We start from the raw sequence: 21,387 nt of genomic DNA, 5'->3' as shown, positions 1-21,387 counted from the left end.
CAATAACTATAAGTTGCAGATTATTTACTGTTGGATATTCCAGGCAAGACCAAAGTATAATGGTATTAGCTAGAATGCCACACATACTTCAGACACGACCAAGTATAATTATATCAACTTGTATGCCACTCATACTTCAGACAAGACCAAAGTATAATAGTATTAGCTTCTATTGCACACATACTTCAGACATGACCAAAGTGTAATGGTATCAGCTTCTATGCCACACATACTTCAGACATGACCAAAGTTTAATGGTCTTAGCTTGAATGCCACACATACTTCAGACAAGACCAAAGTATAATGGTATCAACTTGAATGCCACACATACTTCAAACAAGACCAAAGTTTAATGGTATTAGCCTGAATGCCACTCATACTTCAGAAAAGACCAAAGTATAATGGTATCAACTTGAATGCCACTCATACTTCAGACAAGACCAAAGTATAATGGTATCAACTTGAATGCCACACATACTTCAGACAAGACCAAAGTTTAATGGTATTAGCTTGAATGCCACTCATACTTCAAACACGACCAAAGTATAATAGTATTAGCTTGAATGCCACTCATACTTCAGACATGACCAAAGTATAATGGTATCAACCTGAATGCCACTCATACTTCAGACATGACCAAAGTATAATAGTATTAGCTTGAATGCCACTCATACTTCAGACATGACCAAAGTATAATAGTATTAGCTTGAATGCCACTCATACTTCAGACAAGACCAAAGTTTAATGGTATCAACTTGAATGCCACACATACTTCAGACAAGACCAAAGTTTAATGGTATCAACTTGAATGCCACACATACTTCAAACATGACCAAAGTTTAATGGTATTAGCTTGAATGCCACACATACTTCAGACAAGACCAAAGTTTAATGGTATCAGCCTGTATGCCACACATACCTCAGAAAAGAGCACAATATCGAAACATACAATAGTAAAATTTATTTTTCACCTATCCCTTTTTATTCAAGGACGAATTGTATTTAAAATGATTTTCACAAAATTATCAATAAATATATTCTTGACAAAAAAAATCTGGTTTTTAATATTTTTAAAACTAAATCGTACATAAGCTTTACGTGACATCATTTACATACAGAGTATGATGTGAAATGTTTTTAGATAAATACAAAGTATGACTGACGTATTTTAATATAAATATAAATTATGAGACTTGTTCTTACCTAAATACAAAGTATGATCTGACATGTTGTTACATAGATACATACAGAGTATAATGTGACATGTTTTTACATATATACATACAGAGTATGATGTGACATGTTTTACATAAATATAGAGCATGATGTGACATGTTCTGACATAAAAAGTATGATGTGACATTTTTTCTAACAAACTGCAATGTTATAATAAGACTGATGTGGCAGAAAAATATACTGGATCATCCCACACAACTGATTTGAATAGGAAGTCACAAAAGGGGCATATATTAAGTGACAAATATAGATGAAGTTGTTACCTCTAACTTATCCAGGAATTGGTCTCTGGCCGTCTTCAACTTGTCATCCAAGTTTTCTTGACTCAAAATCTTAATGTGAATCTCTCCCATCACCCCAAGAATACCATTACGCATACTGTGGGACTAGAAAAAGATAAACAATCTTTCAATTTGTTCCCACATTCATCTCTCATCATGTTTTAATAATGGCAGCCATATTGGATGGTAGACCGGTATACAAATTGTAAAGACCTTTATGCCAGCATGCTCTATGTAGACCGGTATACAAATTGTAAAGACCTTTATGCCAGCATGCTCTATGTAGACCGGTATACAAATTGTAAAGACCTTTATGCCAGCATGCTCTATGTAGACTGGTATACAAATTGTAAAGACCTTTATGCCAGCATGCTCTATGTAGACTGGTATACAAATTGTAAAGACCTTTATGCCAGCATGCTCTATGTAGACTGGTATACAAATTGTAAAGACCTTTATGCCAGCATGCTCTATGTACACTGGTATACAAATTGTAAAGACCTTTATGCCAGCATGCTCTATGTAGACTGGTATACAAATTTTAAAGACCTTTATGCCAGCATGCTCTATGTCATATTTGGTTCAATTCTGCTCAGATGTTTGTGAAAAGACAGTTAAAGATTTTTCTTATTTAGTAGTTGCAGTTATATGACACGACAGATCAGCAGCATAATCTCAATAACTTTAATAGCATTTCATACCTTTCTGTCACATTTGGTAAAATTCTGTACAAAGGTTTTGCGAAAAATGATGACTGTAGACTATCTATTTGTAGTCAGCTAAATCTTACAGTGGATCAGCATTCTTTTTATAAAGCCTTGAGGCCAGAATGTTTTCCATCAAATTTGGTCAAATTCTGTTGAGTGGTATTCAAGAGAAGTTGTTCAATTTTTTAAAGGCCACATTATTTTCAACAAATCTGGTCAAATTTTGTTGAGCAGTTTAGAAACTTACCTCATTTTAGTAAAGGCAGCCATATTTAATGGCTTATGGGTAATATTTGCAGAAAACTGAATGGCTTTTATGTCAGAAGGCTCAGTTAAATTTAATCGAAACCAGCACTTAGGATTTTGAAAACAAGCTTAAAATAGTAAAAGTTGGCTTATGATGTATGAAGTACAGGACTATCAAACAGCCACATTGCCCAATAGTCAGGTGAACTAAATACAGAAATACTTATGACCCATAATGAAGAGACCTCCAGTTTTAAGTCCCTTCTCTGGACTACTGCATTTAAGATGGATTACCAGGCAGTCCAAGGTTAACTGCAATCGGTTATTTTAATTATTTTTTTTATTTTTTTATTGTAATCATCTGTAATTGATTATTGATTTAATGTATTCACAAGTAACTGGAAATCAGAAATTGTTCTATAATGCATCATTAATGGGTGAAATATGCCATTAAGAGGTCTAAATCAATCTAAGACATGATTGTTACATTCTGGCAATGAATTTACATAAAAATTAAAATGCATCCATTTTTCATGTCTGCACTCTCATCCTCCTTTCCATTTTCATCTTACTTGGCAAGCAGATGATTCTATTTTAAGCAATTTGATTGCTAAAAATAGCAAAAGATTTGGTGAACATCCTTTTACCTTTGTAAGGATGGATTTGTAAGGCAGTAGATGATCTGGTAATATGAATGGATAATGTATTTAAAAAGTTCACCTCTGCATCCAGGTGACACAGAATCAGACTTATGTTAGGTAGGATGGTGGTAGGAATTTTCTCAGCAACCTCCACTATGAATGCGGAATATGCCCGGGTTCCCGATGTGTCGCGAGAAAGATCTGCTGGATCCATACGGCCTATTTCTCTGCAAGAAAAATAATACTTCAGTTGTGTTTAATAATTACTGAAAATCAATATTGAAATCATTCAATAACAACAGTCAATTTTGCCCAATCATGAAAATTATTTATAAACATTTAGGTTTCAATTTCTCCTTCAGATACATAAAAATATAGGTAGTCCATATTTTTATAAAGTCACCACCTCTGTAGCCTTTATAAGAGGGGTGGCCTGAATCATGGAGACAAAATCTTTAACATGTACAATGGCAATAGATGCAGGCATCCTTTCTTGAGTGGAGTCTCATAACAGGGGGACTACTGTTTTTCCCAAAATCCATTTGACATGTTCACTTTTACTACAAATGATTTATCTTATCCCTTAATCTGTGTAGTTAAGCTTTGTGTTTATGTTAGATTTCAAGCAGTGGTGGGACATCCATGTTCCATGAACACATTTCATGTTTGAATTGTGCAATTGCAAATCCATGCACTTTTACCACATATTCAAACCCTAACTCCACCCACCTATTACTTGCTCCTCAGCCCCAGACTGCACCCCATAGGTAATAATGCAAAATCTGCCATATATATTCATTGTTTTCATGCTGTGAAATACATATATAGTTTTTGTCAGAAAATATGTTGTAATTGACATTTTGGATGTTGTCTCACCCACCCACCTACCCCAGGGATGAAGCCAACGATGAGCTCTTTAATGCAACATCCAAATGCATAAATTTCTGCCTGGAAGTTTAGGAGATGCAAAAATAGATGGACAGACAGATATCATAAAGAACAGAAGCTTGGAAAATTATTTCTTGTCATCATCTTGATAGGTTACTTATTTTTACTTCCATTAATCTCTCAGTTTTCACTGAATTTTAATTCATCCACTTTTTTAGGTTTTTACCTGAAAAGCTCAGCAATGACATTCTTGGCTCCATATTCAGACACAAAGAGAGCTACAGCCTCAGCCAGAGGTGTCACCAGATGCTCAAAATGCTGTAACAGTTGAATGACCTTCAAACTGGCTCCTGCATTAGAAAGGACATAGCAGCAAATATGGATACATGGGTAATTTGGGAAATGTTTGGAATTTAATAAATATTAACCTTGGTGAATCAATATTATTCTAACATTTACATAAGAAAAAAGAACTCCAACTTTTACCCTTCTGCACATGCGTGAGCCAAATAGCCAAAGAAAACAATGCTTCTAACACAACTAGGCATCAGTCTAAAGAAAAACTCTTGGAAGCAGAGGCATTTGGTTGTATTCAGAATTAACCTCCAAAATGTGTTTCCTACCCCGTTTTCAGGCAAAATTACTAAAGTCTCTGGGGCCAAATGAGTCAAGGAATATATTTAAAGTACAATGTTACAGTAGTGTTAATATTCATCAACTTCTTTCAGCCCTTTCTTTTTTACATGTGCTAAGTTATCTAACCAGCTGTTTACCAGATCAAAAAGAAACCCATCATACAAAATGGTTTTACTAATTGCTTCTATGCTAAATATTTACTTACATTATGAAGTTCAACATATGACAACTATGTTAATTAGGTCGACATCTATGTTATAATTTCCTTATTGTAACACATGTAACATGGCAGCATGACATATTTCACAACAAATTTACTACACTGTTCTGTGGTTTTGTCAAAATAAAATCTTATTCCAAGAAAATAAATAATAAAGAAATCAAAAATAAAATACATTTTATCATGTGATGAATAGCATCTTACATTTCAAGGGGTCAATATAAAACTCTTGTAACTCATTTTTTAAATTTAAAATGATTTTATTTAGTGTCCCAATCACTTTGTCCATAATGTGTCCAAGTTTTAAACACTTCTTATTTACAAAGATATTACAACAAAATGATTTTTGTATCTGATGTTGTCTTACGTTATGTGTTTAGGTTTGAATAAACATAACACAAGAAAGAGTGAAAACAACAAGCTTTGAAAAATTTAACAAATTATTTATTTCCCTGTAAAAATGAAAAATATAAGAACTTCTAGTTTTATGAATCAAAGCCAAAAATAATCCAAGAATAAAATTTTAGAAGTCCAAATGCTGAAATGCTCCAATGAAATCAAATGTGAGTCCCGATGAAGAACCAAACATGGATTACGATGATGCATGCTGTATTCTGTACAGTGTTGAAGTCTACAGTTCCTTGCAGAAACACAAGAAATAACACTCCGGTGCTGGAAATCCAAATAAAATTTTTAAGAAATGTCTTTGTTCAAGAATTCTGTATGAGCACACATATATTTCCAGGAAAAAAAGAATCCTTTTAGAATCCAAATAATCTGAAGTAAAGTGAACATATAACTCGAAAACTGGCTACAACTGAAGAAAAATGACTTGACCTCGTGTTTAAAGCCCAGACTTAGAGATCTCTCTCTAAGCATCATTATTAAAACTATGAAATGTGCAATTTCGGAAACTCCCGAATTGCGAAATAGAGGGTCATGTGATCATGTTTACATAAATCACGCAGCCTCAGAATGACCTTGATAAAAAGCAATCATTTTACTCCGAGAATAAAATATAAAAAAGAACTTGTTCAAGTGACTGTTACCAATTTTGAATTCAGGTCAGTCTTAGGTGTTTACAATTAGAGTTAGGTCAAACAGATTTTCTGGAAAAATTTCCAAATCACATAAACAAGATTATATTATAATAGCATGTACAATAAAAATAACATTTTAAAACAGACAAACAAACAATAAAATTAAAATAAATATGAATTAAATCAGATATACGTAACAGTTGACTTCTGCAACAATATTTTACCTCAAGTCAAACATATAATTTCAATCTTTTAGTAACCAAGGCTTACAAAAAGAAATTATCTGACTCGTTTAAAATAAGCAATCATGTAAGATCCTCTATGTTTACTTTGTGACCCAAATATTTCTAATTAAAACTGGGTTAGAACTTTGGTTTTTGTATGGTTTTAAATTACAGGCACATCCAGTAGAAAGTGGAAACAAACGGTATATTATATACAGTGCTTACATGCCAGGTGTAGACGAGCAAAACTTCACTTGAACCACCTGACCATACCCTGTTTTATTGCCTAGAACAAAGACAAAGTTGCTCTCTTCTCAGACAATAAAGAGAGAAAATTTTGCATGTTCTGTATGTTTCATGAAGTGTAATAAATTCTACTATCTGTTTCAGAGACCTGTGTAGTAGCCCAAGCTTTCTCTGACCTTTCTCTCCCCATTTCTGATATATGGACAGTTATGTTGGGGTCCATGTATGTTCCCAACGGAAAACATAATTCTAACCATGTTTTAGTGGCAGTGAGTAGTCACTTCAAACGAGCTAACAAATATAAGTGGCACTGCATCAACCCCTACCTGCCTGATACAAAAAAGTAAAATATTTATCAAATAAGATCAATCAAAAATTACATTGTAAGTAAAGAAGTCAATTTTCCAGTTAAAAAGGGCAGAAGGGTTAGGTTTAGGGTTAGGGTTAGGCAGAAGGGTGCAATGAAAGATCAACAGGGATGCACAAAATGTGTGAGGTGGGCACTTTGAGGCACCCATCAATTTCTTTCTAGCAGGAACACACACACACACACAGAGAGGTGTGAGGTGGGCACGTTGAAGCACCCATCAATTTCTTTCTAGCAGGAACACACACACACACACAGGTGTGAGGTGGGCACGTTGAAGCACCCATCAATTTCTTTATAGCAGGAACACACACACACACACACACACACAGGTGTGAGGTGGGCACGTTGAAGCACCCATCAATTTCTTTCTAGCAGGAACACACACACACACACACACAGGTGTGAGGTGGGCACATTGAAGCACCCATCAATTTCTTTCTATCAGGAACACACACACACAAAAGTTGCATAGGCAAATTCTGCCTAATATTCTGACCTAGCACGAGTCTTGATATACATACCAAGTCCATGATTGTATCGTTTGACCATAACTCCAAGAATGTGAGCAATCCCCTCTCTAGCTTCCTTGCTGGCCACATAGGCAATGGATGGGTTCTCCAAGAGCTTGTAACAGCAGTTTGTAACCAAGCTGCAAAATTTGAGTATATCTTAAAGTGCAAGGTGTCAGCAATGATTTAGAAACGTCCAAGATTGTTGCACTCATCCATTTTTCTATTATAAGGGTATAAAAATAGAGTATAAAAGTGTGCATTCTGCCATTCCTGTAAAATTAATTTTCAGAACTTCTCAAATTCAACCCAGAACAAAAATCATGAGCAGTTATGGCAGCAGTTGGCAACCTAAGCCTACCTACAACCAAGAAACAATTTAAACTTCTTGGTGGACACAGAACAGTTGTTGCCACATTCCAATACAGACACTAAAAAGACATCTTCTATCCTGAGGAAAATTCAGGCTGACTCATGAGGGCACCTGGATCCCATGACATTACATCATCTCTTAAACGCTGTGAATGAGGACTGCCACAAATATACTGTAGTATCACTAATTTTGATGGGTTACAAATTTTGGTGAATTCTGTTGTTGTCCCAAACCATGAATTTAAAGACCCAATGAAAAGTTAGCCACATATGATGTGAGCTGCTAATCAAGAATTAGCTTTTATATGTGTATGTTTTATTTCAACCCTTACAAAAAGATAATAAAGCAATTTATAATTCAATGCACATATCTATATGAAATCTATTAATAATAAAGGGAGTTAATGTGCAGGAAAAAAAAAATAGTGGGTGGGTCTAAAGATAAGAGGTTCAAAATCCACTGAGCCAGAATACTGACAACTGAACCACGGTGTCATGAAAATCAACCAAATTTGAATGGAATCCAACAGTAACTGAGAGAGCTATTGTACTGAACCAAACGTGAGTGGGTCAAACAACCAGGGGCTGTAACTCTGCTAAAAGATGATAAAGAAAGTAAATAAACACAGCCAGGTTTCATCAATATCAAGCTAAATACTACAGCTGGTCGAAATGCATAAAGGCATTATTCAGTGGAAATGAAAAACATCTCATCAATAGAACTCAGCCAACATCTCATCAATAGAACTCAGCCAACATCTCATCAATAGAACTCAGCCAACATCTCATCAATAGAACTCAGCCAACATCTCATCAACAGAACTCAGCCAACATCTCATCAATAGAACTCAGCCAACATCTCATCAATAGAACTCAGCCAACATCTCATCAACAGAACTCAGCCAACATCTCATCAATAGAACTCAGCCAACATCTCATCAATAGAACTCAGCCAACATCTCATCAGTATCAAGTTGAATAGCAAAGTTGGTTGAAATCACGTAAAAAATTAAGGCATCTATTGTGAGGAAGAGTGACAATGACAGGTGCAAAAAACCAAAGATGCAGAAATCTGACAAATGAATTCAACCAAAGGTTTACGCAGTGAGATGGCCAAATTAATAGTCGGCTTGTCAGTGAAAAGCTGCAGACAATTAAAGTGAATTGGGATGAACACATGGCATTATATTTTCTGCAAGTTTCCTAAGAGGTTATGATCTATATGGAGTTAGAGAAAACTGAAATTATTGTCAAAAATGCCATCTTAGATAATGATTTCTTACACTGTAAGATTTTAACTTTAAACAATTCATTGCACTATCGCTAAAAGACTTGTTTCTTTTACCTGACAAACTCTTCCTCTGGTATAGGCGGATCCCATAGTCGGTGTATATTCAGCTGCACTAGATGAAGTACTGCCTTGATCCCATGTTCCTTCTCTTTAGCCCAGTCAAGTGTCCATGCTCCTGCATCCTTCTTCTTCTTTCCTTTACCCTGGTACAAAAATGAACATATTGCAGTTTAATTGGCAAAACTGCAAATTATTTTTGACAGAACCGCTATGCATTATTAATAAAATCAAATTTAAAAAAGCTGATTTTAGTACTGAATAGGCTGTTAAGAATGCCTAAATTGGCTTACAGAATTTAAAAGTAAACATATATGATATTTACATGTAAGGGCTGTTCCATTTCATCATACATGGTACCCAGAGAACACACCTTATTAGAATAATATCCCAGGGTAATTTGATAATACAAAGAAAATGATACAAAATTCGAAATTGCATGTCTAAACAACTACTCAATGGAAGTTATTTACCTGGGTCCCCAGTATGTTTGACTGGAAAAGCCCTTACTGTGCTTGTATCTTAATGCTCTCCATACATGATTATAAGTTTAATCACACTGCAAACACCACAGATCCCGATTTGTCATCGCATAATACTGATCAGGGCCTATGTAGTTTGTTTTATTGATTACTATTCAAAAAACTGCATAGAACCAGATCTGTCAGTCCATTATGTGATGGCAGATCTGGATGTGTGCAATTTGCAGCTGAAATCAATTTTAAAACCATGAATATACATGGCTAGTACACTACATCATAAACAAGACAGCATGGTTTCCGCAAATATTCATGCATAGTGACAATTTTAACTGAAATAGTCACTGTGCCCACGTTTGCTTAAACCAGGCAGTCTTTGGTAATAATATTAATGCATGCAGATTCCTTGCCATTTGCCAGGTACTAATCAAGATTTGTGGAAAATAAGAAAACCAGAAGCAAATCTTACCCTTAAATTATTAGACGGCTATACCGATTACGATACAAGCCATGATATAAGGTAATCAACTTTACTGAAGTTATTTTTCTAAAATTAAATGAGTACTAATCATGGATAGAATTATTATGAACACTGGCTCCCTTTTAATAAATTAAGGAAGTTGATTAAACACATTTCAAGTTTTAGCAATGACAGCTATACTTCATGGTGTATTGACATGATCTGTATAAACTGAAACGTCTCCATAAAGACCAACTGAATCAATGGTGTTAAATTAATATATCAATAATTAGGAATATTTAAAAAAGATACCTCTCCCAAATTAATTTCAAATGAGACCAGTGGTTTGCATCTTTATTAATTTTTTTAAAATTTCCAACCCATATTACTTTAGCATTACCATGATTTACCTTTCAGTCAAATACTAATGCACAAATTTCTAATAAAATCAGAGTGGAATAATAAGAAATGTCATTGGATCATCTGCAAACTGTGCAACTCTATGTTCTTTTTTAGTTACAATGCCTTTATTTATATTACCTCTTATAAAAACTGACAATAAATCTACACAGAATAAAAATAAAAATAGGTCCAACAAGATAGAGCCTACACACTCCTTTTACTGTAAAGAATTCTGATATCATACATGATTTTGATCTTCCATAAAAAAAAGTTGAAAAAATTCTAAGGAGGTTTGGGACTCCTCCACCAACTGGGTCTCAAGAGGCAGTTCCCTCGATCTGAAGTTCCAGGGGCCAAAGGCCACCATCCAAAAACATATTTTACACTCATAAAAAACTGCTCCTTTTGCATCTTATGATCATAAAATAAACCAAAATAATCATTTGAAAAACTAATAAACTTACCAAAAATGTTCAACTTGACTTCAATAATTTCACAATATTTAAAGTCACTTAAGTTTATTCTCCAATACTATTGATGCTGAAGTTATTTCATGTGCATGTCAGTGTTCACATCTTAATTAAGTTATAATAATTTCTCAATTTTAGCAGCAAATATATTATACTTCTCTCTTTTCATAACAAACCTGTAAAATACACACCCAATTACATCAACTATATACAAATAATCCCATACATTCACTTGTCTTTTTCTCCAGTGGACACAGCCTATTGATATGCCAGTCAAGCTCTTTTTTTGTGGCTTTGGCAAATATTTCTTTAGCCTTCCTTTTTGTCACTATTTACTTTTTTGGCTCAATGTACAGTCATTTCTTTTCCTTCTCAGTGACAGCCTTTTTCCTTTCAAGCTAGTGCTTGTATTGGCAACATGCAGTGCACATATTCTGACAGAGAGCTACATCTGTTCCCTCAAAAATTAAAATACTATTTAATGTTTATTTAATAACTCTGTCCAGAAAAATCCATGACATATCAAATGCTTTTTCAAAATCACTAAGAACAAGTTGACCATAAATATTATATTTTTCTGGATATTGTATACAATTAGATATTACGTGTTTTTCCAGGTAAGTGACTGTATTAACATGTACCTTGCCAGAAATTACTTGTGATGAAGGAACATTAATAACTGGATATTGTATACAATTAGACATTATTCAGATGTTTTCACCCACATATCTACTTTTAATATATTTTAAATACACATAAAAGATTACTAGTAATTCTTTTTTCCATATAGATTTGCTGACCAAGTCAGGTTTCAATTTAACCTAATGTAAAATGACAAGGCTAGGCAGATTTTTAGCAATGTTATTTGCATTGGCTAATAAAATCACCACCTTTCTGACAGTCAACCTCTGTCACTCAGAGGGTGTACTCTTGCATCACTCAAAACTGTGCACTGACTGGGCCAAAATAAAAGATGTGTTTCCGATCAGCTTACCAACCCTGTTTTAGTTGATGACCCTAGCACCTTTTTTTTACCCCAGGGTGATTTTTAAATAAAAATTCAATAATTTTTGTACAAACTGCAGAAATTAATTTGTGCATCTACCTGAGCTGGTTATGCCCAGTACTTGAAGCACTTGGTACATTATATATTTTAATCATTATAATACATAAAATGCTTTTTTTTTAAAAATAGCTAACTACCCTAATTTTAAAACCAGTGCAATAGGAAATAAATTTCTTTTGGAGTTGCCATTGCCACTAGTAACTAATGTAGATTGATAAAGCATAGGTTCATTCACATCTTGGGTCATTTGTTGCCATTGTTATGTTGTTTAGAGAAAAATCAACACCATGGCAAAAACTGCCTGAATTTGATGGCATTGCTTCTTATTTTCTTAGGTACATGACGACGTTCAGCTGGAGAGGCCCCGTGTGGCCGAGTGGCCTAAAGCACTCTCCGTTTCGGATCACTGCCATCTCACATCTGTCTGCGTGGGTTCGAGTCTCAGATTCAGCCAATGTGAGTATGTGAGAAACCTTGCCAGTAGCTTCTTGTGGGTCGGTGGTTCTTTTCGGGGTTTTCCCGCCACCATTAACACTACCCGCCATGTATAGCCTATCGTGTGCTGAAAAATGACGTTAAACCCTACAACAATATTCAGCTGGAAATATCAAACTGGCTTTATGACAAATTTTACAGCTCCAAATCGTTTTCATTGGAGTTAAAGTATAATGACTTTATTTGTGATGCTGAATGGTAAGAAGAAACAAGTCATGCAATAAATAAGCTGAGTTTACAATCCCATCACTTTGTACCTTTGATTCATCATGCTGGAGAAGTTTTACTACAGCTCAATAAACATAGATAAAACACATGAAAAATTAACAAAATTTATGCCAACTGAAAATTCATATATCGACATATTTTGTTCCTTATTAACCTTTTTTCATTTTTTTAACATAAATATCAGAAAATGATGTATTTCCACATGATTCGTGATTTTCAGAAATCTGGTTTACATTTCATTCTTTGCTTCATATTGTTTAAACATATTTTCAGGTAGCATCATTACACTGGATTTTTCCTAGCAATTAAACAGGAAAATGGATCAGCACCAGTTTCAACTTTCTTCATAGTGAAGAGACTGGTGCATCATCAACTGCATACTAAATTTGCCCCTATGTCTGGTAACATTTCACGATACCAGTCTCTCACTATCAAATGATCATCTTTTAGTTGCACTGATGTGCTTTTATAATTCTTTACAAACATGTAGAGGAATAAAATGATCCACAAACTGTATGCCATCTAAGGGAAATTCTAATAAATATCAAAAGTCCAAGAGACTAGCACTGGTAATATAAGGGGCATGGGGCAAAAAAAAAAATCAATCTGAGACCATGCTAATTTTCAGGCCATTTATGTGTATCTATGAAAAATCTTCTAGATAGTTTTTAATCAGTTGTATACATAAAATACACTAGATATCACTGTTGAGTCAAACACTGCATCATAATGCTGATGTTTGTTCTTTTCTTCTGTGGACTTATAGGTGGGGGAGGGGGAAATAATTGTACTACAGTTTCTTACAAACTCTACATAAAAAGTTAAAGAAAGAATATGTGATTCCAGCTTTACAACATTATGCATTCATATGACTGAGTACGCTTGAAAGCAATAACTCACCAGCACACATTTCACAACATATTCATGTCTATATGATTATTGAATCTTCTAACAAGATTTAATTCTGGAACCATAAGGATATTTATAGAACAATCATGAAATGAATTAACTACGCAACAGGCATTTGTAAATTAACTACATTTTAAACACTAAAGAATGGAATGAAATTTATCAATTTATATTATTAATAATCAAATCTAACATATCTAATAAACTGTTCTAAAATATTACTGAAACTGATGGGGGCTAATGCCTTGAGGATTAAGACTTTCTTGTAGCACAAGTTTTCTTTTTCAGTGTTCACAAAATAACCCCTCAAATTTTTGCAGAAAAAAAATTCAATTAGTTCCAATCCAGAGATCCAAATTTTACCAGGGAAATATCGCATGAACCATGATTACACTGAAACACAATTAAATGATTAAAATTAAAATGCAAATTTCACTTAGAAAGACTTGAATTGGTATTTATTTCAGTATTGCCACCAGAAATACTGAACATGTTCATATATCAGTATATAATCCTATATTGTATTATTTACCACTAACATACTTTTTGGTTCAAGTAAAATTTTGTTACAAAACACTCAAATTCGCAAATTTGATGATAATTATTCTGCATTTCTGTGCACTAGCTGTCACATTTGATCAAAAAATGGGTGATATATTGAGCTTTCGTCTACCATTTTTGAAGATATTTTAATGTGAAGCAAAAGAGAACCTATTTTGTTCCTGTTCAATATTTTTAAAAATGAGACCCATGTTTACCTCCGCTTTATAAGCAGGTTCACAAGTTATCTGGAAACATTAAAATGAAGGAGTGACGTGTCCATCCATACAATCTATCTCTATCTAACTCTGTATATCTGCCTTACCTATCAACCTAACATACACGCATATGTAGATAATACATAAATACATACATACAGGGTGCCAAAACACCAAACATTATAACATACATGCCACGTGCTGAGAAACCAAATGTTAGATTTAATCAACTTGCTAATGATAACTTAGGTCCCGCTAGTGATCTTATTAAGTTTTACTGTATTTCAAATACTGACCTTGGCATTCACAATTTGATTAGTGTTTGGCTTTGTGTCATCATTCTCCAACATCTCAATGTACTGACACAGAAGGTAGCAGGTCATCTTCACACAATTCAGTCTGTCAACACGAGTCTCTTTGTCAAAGTCACCTTCTTCCAGCACAGATGACATGTGATTTGTCAAGGCTGTAGACACTGAAGGTGAGATTAATAAAATGAATCATAGATGTTGGAGATGGATAAAGGCTCCATCATAAATCTGAGTTCAATGTTAGGACATAAGGCTTTGGATGTTCTCATCCCGTCTGATTAGTTATTTTCTTTCATTCTCAATGTATAATTTACATTAAAGTACAAACAGCAGATAATGCATGGATGTAAATTTGAAAATTATAAAATAAAAAATTCATTAGTTTGCTTCTTTACAAGATATGGTTTCTTGTGTAACTTGAATCTGCCATTAAAAGCCAGCACATTTTTTATTTATGACAAGAGAATCACAAAAAAACAAGGACTGACATGATACGCCTGTGCAGAATATCAATATAATTTACAGTACACTGTCGATGTTACAATACATTATCAATAAACCTATGAAGCTGATGGTAGGTTGTGCTCTTTTATGTGTTGATATAATGGTTGTATTCCCAATAAGCAGATTACAGACATATACTATCAAATAGACTACCTGTTAGCTGTCAGTGAGCTTTATTCTATGTTAGAGGCCATTTAAGGTAGGTTTCATTTGATCAGATACAGGTCTCACTTTAGCCACCACGCTGTTTCTTTTGCACTTCATGAATGCTTTAAAAACATATTATCAATTTCATGTCTCACTTAAACTTGGAAGGCATTAACATGTTATCTTCAAAACTGAAAAGGGGGGCACCGATTGGCCGAGTGGTCTAAAGAGCTCTCCGTTACGGATCACTGCCATCTCACCTCTGTCTGCATGGGTTAGAGTCTCAGATTCGGCCAATGTGGGTATGTGAGAAAGCCTGCCAGTAGCTTCTTGTGGGTCGGTGGTTCTTTCCGGGGGTTTTCTCGGGTTCTTCCTCCACCATTAATACTGGCCGCCATGTATAGCCTATCGTGTGCTGAAAAATGGCGTTAAACCCTACAACAACAAAATCAAAACTGAAAAACAATTTCCTCGTGCAAAGAAAATCTCATCTAGTATGGAGTAGGGATGAATACCAACAAGATACAACAACAAAAACAAAAAAACCAAAACTGCCACAGCCACAGGTTGTATTAGTGAAGAAGAAAAACTATTGACAACACCCACTCCCATTCATAAAAAAATATATAAATTTACAAGAGCTAACAAACTTATGCAATATGAAATCTGCTCCCTTGCCAATTCTGTGCTAATTTTATTTATCCCATCGACACATTCAGTCACTGATTAAATATCTCTGCATTAAAAGAGTCATTCCAATCTATTTGGACGATTTAAGAAGATGACAAGATTTTATCTGAATGGTGGAGCTCCCCTCCATTTCACCAAATTATGGAGAGTAGAAATAAAGAGAGGAGGAAACGGCCAGAGTTCAATATTTACCCAACAATTCAATATCCATCTCTCTTTCTTCATGCTCCGTTTGAGCTATATTGAAGTCAAAATCAGATGTCACCTATAGTTGTATATGCATTAATCTGTTGATTGTTAATGCTGATATGGATAGAGTTTTGTAATTCATCATCTAGCAGGGTAAACAGTTTAAGAAAATAAATGAAAATTGCATTCTACTTTAAAATTGTTTTAATTAGGCTTGGTGTTCTGCCTTTCCTACATTTAATTTTGAAATGCCACTGGAAGGTGGATTGACCATCATGATGCCTTTCTTTGTACATTGGACTTGTATTTAAAACCATTTTCGGGATCAAAATCAGTATTTGCTAAATGAAACTGTCATCTGATGATGTACCACACCATCTTGAGCTTACTAGGTGGTCCGTATTTTAAACATGCATTTGCAAAACTTCCCTTATGCAAGGCTCAAACTATGGCATAATGCTTGTCCCAGGGCACGTTTAACAACCATGTATGTCAAGCTCAAGAATCCAGATGTGTAAACAGAGTAAAGTTCTAATTGGTGGTTATTCTACCTGGACTGAAACAAACAATAACCAACAGTAAGAATTCAATGTAACATATATCACACAGCAGTAGTATAGCTTTCAAACTTGACTAACACAGACAAGATACAAATCAACATGGAAACTCTGTGTAAAAGTAATTATTCAGTGATGAGTAATGTACTTCATTATACACATGGAACATCTTTAGAAGGTCTCCTTTATGCTGGTGAACATGCAGCTGGGATAAGATAATTAGCATCGAATTGGGGGGGAAGGAAAGGCAATTACAAACCACATCACTTTGTGTTAATTTCTAAAAACTGAGTCAGTTTTCTCAAGTCATTTTTGCTTTTACTAATAAAACTGAGTGTTTGTGCCATGCAACAGACAGCTGTCTCAGATAAATTTTCAATTTAAAAAGTAACAAGGCAAGTGACTAATAATTATTATTTGATGACTGCTAACGACTAAAGTAACTTGCATATGGTAAATATCATTTTGTAAAAATTCTCCACCACTTGTATCAACATGTGTATGAGTACAGCAAAAGTATTGATGAATCGTTTTACCCGTACTAGAAACATCCACTTATAAACATGACATTACAGTAAATATGATGTGATTCATCCAGTGTCCTGCATCCAAAATTAGCACCAGTTTGTTAAAACTCTTCCAAAACTACTTGGAGGAATGTCCTGAAATTCAGCAGTTTCATCTTGAAAATCTTCACATTGCAACTTTTCCTCAATGAACAGATACACCAATGTCAGGATTTCATTAAAACACTATAGCAATATGTAGATTGTTCTGAATTATCTTATCTCTAACATGGCAATGTAGTAACTTATTTGAAACTAACATTGGTTTTTCACAAGAACAATGTTTTTTGCAACATGAAATTTGGAAGAAACCGAATATATATATACAAAAAAAATAGTACCTGAAATGTTGGTTCATCAGTATTGGGTTCAAAATCACTCACTGTTATCTTTATTAATATTTTACCAGCTCCAAAAATCTGATCTACTTCAAACTTAAAAAAAAATCAGTCATTGTCACTAACATCAACCACTATTTGCTGAACGAAACCTTCATCTGAAGAGAAACCATGTTCGGAATCAGCCATTTTGGGTTTTCTACGTAGCCTGTATTTTAAAACTTCTATGATGCAAAGTTCACAATAAGACAGTGCTTGTATGATAATCAAATTTAGTTTAACAACCATTTATGCCAAGCTAAAGAAACCAGATATTTCAATAGTTGCCTACGTGAAAAGAGATAGGTGTCATAACAAACACTACAAACAGGTGTCATAACACTACAATACCTCTAATGGCATCATAACTTGTGTCGTGACAAGCAATTTAAGGGTTAAAGTTAAATAAGAATTGAATACTGCGCAGAGTTCATTTTTATATGTATGACTTGAAACTAATTTGTGGGAGTTCTCATGCATCATTGCCCTCCAAGTACAGGAATTTGTACAAATTCTGCATGGTTCCCACATTTGCATGTCCTGGCAGCATCTCTGAAAACCCCATGTCCCTTTGACCACTCACTCAAGCAAAGAGGTAACAAGATTTCCAAAATGGCTACCATAGCAGACATATTTGCTGTTAGATCTGTACCATCAAACAACTTTTTTTATATTGGGAGTGGGAGGTTGCTCTATAATTAGGTGTGTCTTGATACACTATTGCCTTCAAGTAGTTTAGGAGGAGTAGCAATAATAAACGTGTGCTAACAGATGGACAGACAATGGACAACAAGCCTTCTATGACTAATAGAGCTATAAATAGCACTAAGGAAAAATACAAGTGGAATGGATATGAAAGGTCGCTGTTAATGACAGATATCCAATTCTAGGTTGAAGTTTACTTACATTTGAGAAGAATCTCCCATGCCTCTTCTTTAAGCTCCGCATCAATGTCCTTCATCGTACTAAACATTCAGAACAAACAGACATTAAGTAGAATGTTTAACCCATGACTGATACCATCAAGATTAAGCTTTGTAACAAACTTCAACTATACATTTGGATACAAATTTTAGTGGACTTAATGGTTGCTAGAAACCATGAAATTAAAGAAGTCTTTCCCAAGCCATGAATATAAGTACAAAACGAAAATATCATTTTTCACAAAATCATAAAAATCAAATACATATGAAAAAATATGAATTCACCATACCATTCATTGACATGAAATATTATTTTGATTAAAAATATGCCAGTAGTTAGAATACTAACATTTTATTTCTAGAAATATATCTACTATTGGCACGATTGTAAAACGTGTGTGTGTGTGTGTGTGTGTGTAAGGCATACCTGTCAACTTGTCAAAAGAAATGTTGGGACACTAGATAAAAAAAATGAGAGAGATTGGGACCTAAAATTTTTCGTGGCATTTTTAAAGCCTTGTATTCCCTAAATACTGATTGATCATCCTGGTCCAATATGCATGAAATTCCCAAAAAGACTGACCGTTTCTGCCTCTGACACACCCTTTTCCCCCCCAGGATGTACAGGATGTACCCTATTTTCATATTCTGGTTAGCTGTGGCCAAACTTCACAACAGCTAAATGTTAGTCCTAAATAAACAAGCAAAAAGCTAGTGCAACTAAATAGAAGTTAATCCTTATCAATGCAACTATTTTGTGAAAACGACTGTCCCTCCATCATAATTCAAAGAAACCACATTCTACACTACTGCGTGTTATGCAAACACCAGCAATTGATTGGCAAATATAGTATTCCCCCTTGTTGTATATCTGACCTTATTCCCTTATTGTCAACTCGTAAGGCATTTTATATTGTTTACTATAAAACATATTTATTCTGAATTAGTTTTTTGAGGACACATTTGCTGTGTGATATGTATTTTCATTCCTTCTTTTAATTTAACATTGTTAATTAACATTGGTATATATGGTATTAAAATGCCAGGTGTTCACTAGTGCAAGTTTTTTTAGTAGGAATGGCACTATATTGCATAGATTTGTATTTATGGAAACAGTTTCACCAGTAATACTTCACGATCAGTGAAACATTCTTCAGGTCTTTTCTTGTCAGTTGGGAGCCAGGTGATTTACCTGGTTACTTTTACATTATACCCAGCTACTTTAAGATGTGATGTGATGTGATTTTTATTTTTAACGTAGCTTTAACAATTTTTCAGTCATATCGCTACGATGTCTGCAGTGTGGCATCATGCCGCAGACATGTAGCATGATGGCCCACCCAGTCACATTATCCTGACACCAGGCCGACCAGTCCTAACACTAACCTCTTAATGCTGAACGCCAAGCAAGGCAGCTGTTAGTACCATTTTTAAGTCTCTGGTATGACTCGGCCGGGGATCGAACCCACAACCTCCCGCGTCTGAGGCGGACGCTCTAACCACTAGGCCATTGGAGCGGTGCTACTTTAAGAAAAAGTGTATCACCGTTAGGGAAGGTCCCCCCAAATCCCCTGCCTACGTGGGAACTCACACTCCAACTTTAAATCTAATAGATGGCCCTGATTGTTACTGGTATAAATCCAAAGTAGCAAGCTGTAATTAAAAAAATATTTCAATAAATACTCCAAAAATGTAGTATGCATCAACTTCAACTACAAACAAGAACCTGAAAAATGGTCACAGCAAGATTTAATGGCAATGGCTTTAATAGTAGTATAACCTTGAACTGCCTCAATAGGAGTATAACCTTGAACTGCCTCAATAGGAGTATAACCTTGAACTGCCTCAATAGCAAAGGCTTTAATAGGAGTAAAACTTTGAACTGCCCCAACAACAAAGGCTTTAATACATGCACAACATTGAACTGCCTCAACAGCAATGGCTTTAATAGTAGTATAACCTTGAACTGCTGCAATGGCAAAAGGCTTTAATAGGAATATAACCTTGAACTGCCTCAATAGCAAAGGCTTTAACAGGAGTATAACACTGAAATGCCTCAACAACAAAGGCTTTAATAGCAGTATAACACTGAAATGCCTCAACAGCAAAGGCTTTAATACATGTATAACCTTGAACTGCCTCAATAGCAAAGGCTTTAATAGGAGTATAACACTGAAATGCCTCAACAGCAAAGGCTTTAATACATACATGCCAACCCCTGGCGAGGAAAAAGTGTACTCCCATTGGATAAAAAGAGTAATCCGAGCAGAAAAAAAGAGTAATCCACATATAACATGATAAAATTCAATGAGCATATGTACAAAATGATTTATTTAACCCTCTGGTCTTGTAACATCAACTGCTGCTTCAAAATTTCATATACAACACTTTTGGCTTAAAAAGCAACAGACTGTCATGTTGCATTTCAAAACACTTTGTACAAGTTGAGTCCATGAAAGTTTTGCACACCAGTAGAGCACAAAATACTGGGCTACAGAGCCTGGATCTGAATTCAGTTGTTATGTTTGTTAACAATACTGAAGAATCTCTCTGTCAGCATTAGAATGATAAATAACCAACATTCCTTTCATAACCTGACAAAGAGGAAATTTATATCCTCCAGTGATTGTGTCTTTTAGCTGGGAAATAAGCTGCCACTGGCATCATTAAGTACATTATCAGGTAGAATGCCAACTTGATACTTCAGGAATTCTCCTAATTTATCAGCAGTCTTTCCTTCAGCAAGGTGCATCAAATGACAGGGACTACCTGTTATGTACACTGATATGGTATCTACATTTTCAAAATACATGCATAGCTGCCAACCTTCCAGGCTCACAATTAGTGAAAATTGGGATAAAAAGTCGCGAATTTGGACACAAATTCGTGAAA

The 21,387-nt window shown here is 34.7% G+C and overlaps 1 protein-coding gene across 1 annotated transcript in view; it reads right to left on the bottom strand.

The window, feature by feature from the left end:
- LOC149770829 (condensin complex subunit 1-like) overlaps window positions 1-21,387 on the bottom strand; it is a 99,762-nt gene that overhangs the window by 68,202 nt on the left and 10,173 nt on the right. The window contains exons 4-10 of the mRNA XM_089949068.1: window positions 18,479-18,537; window positions 14,528-14,706; window positions 8,962-9,110; window positions 7,257-7,384; window positions 4,226-4,349; window positions 3,191-3,338; window positions 1,500-1,622 (exon numbers count right to left, since the gene is read on the bottom strand). Of these exons, the coding sequence (XP_089805194.1) occupies window positions 1,500-1,622; window positions 3,191-3,338; window positions 4,226-4,349; window positions 7,257-7,384; window positions 8,962-9,110; window positions 14,528-14,706; window positions 18,479-18,537 (910 nt within the window). The remainder of the gene's footprint in view (window positions 1-1,499; window positions 1,623-3,190; window positions 3,339-4,225; window positions 4,350-7,256; window positions 7,385-8,961; window positions 9,111-14,527; window positions 14,707-18,478; window positions 18,538-21,387) is intronic.

The sequence above is a fragment of the Sinohyriopsis cumingii genome, unplaced genomic scaffold, assembly GCF_028554795.1.
Source record: "Sinohyriopsis cumingii isolate HCF-2022 unplaced genomic scaffold, ASM2855479v2 utg002264l, whole genome shotgun sequence".
Classification (NCBI taxonomy): domain Eukaryota; kingdom Metazoa; phylum Mollusca; class Bivalvia; order Unionida; family Unionidae; genus Sinohyriopsis; species Sinohyriopsis cumingii.
This window is presented reverse-complemented; position numbering and strand designations above follow the sequence as displayed.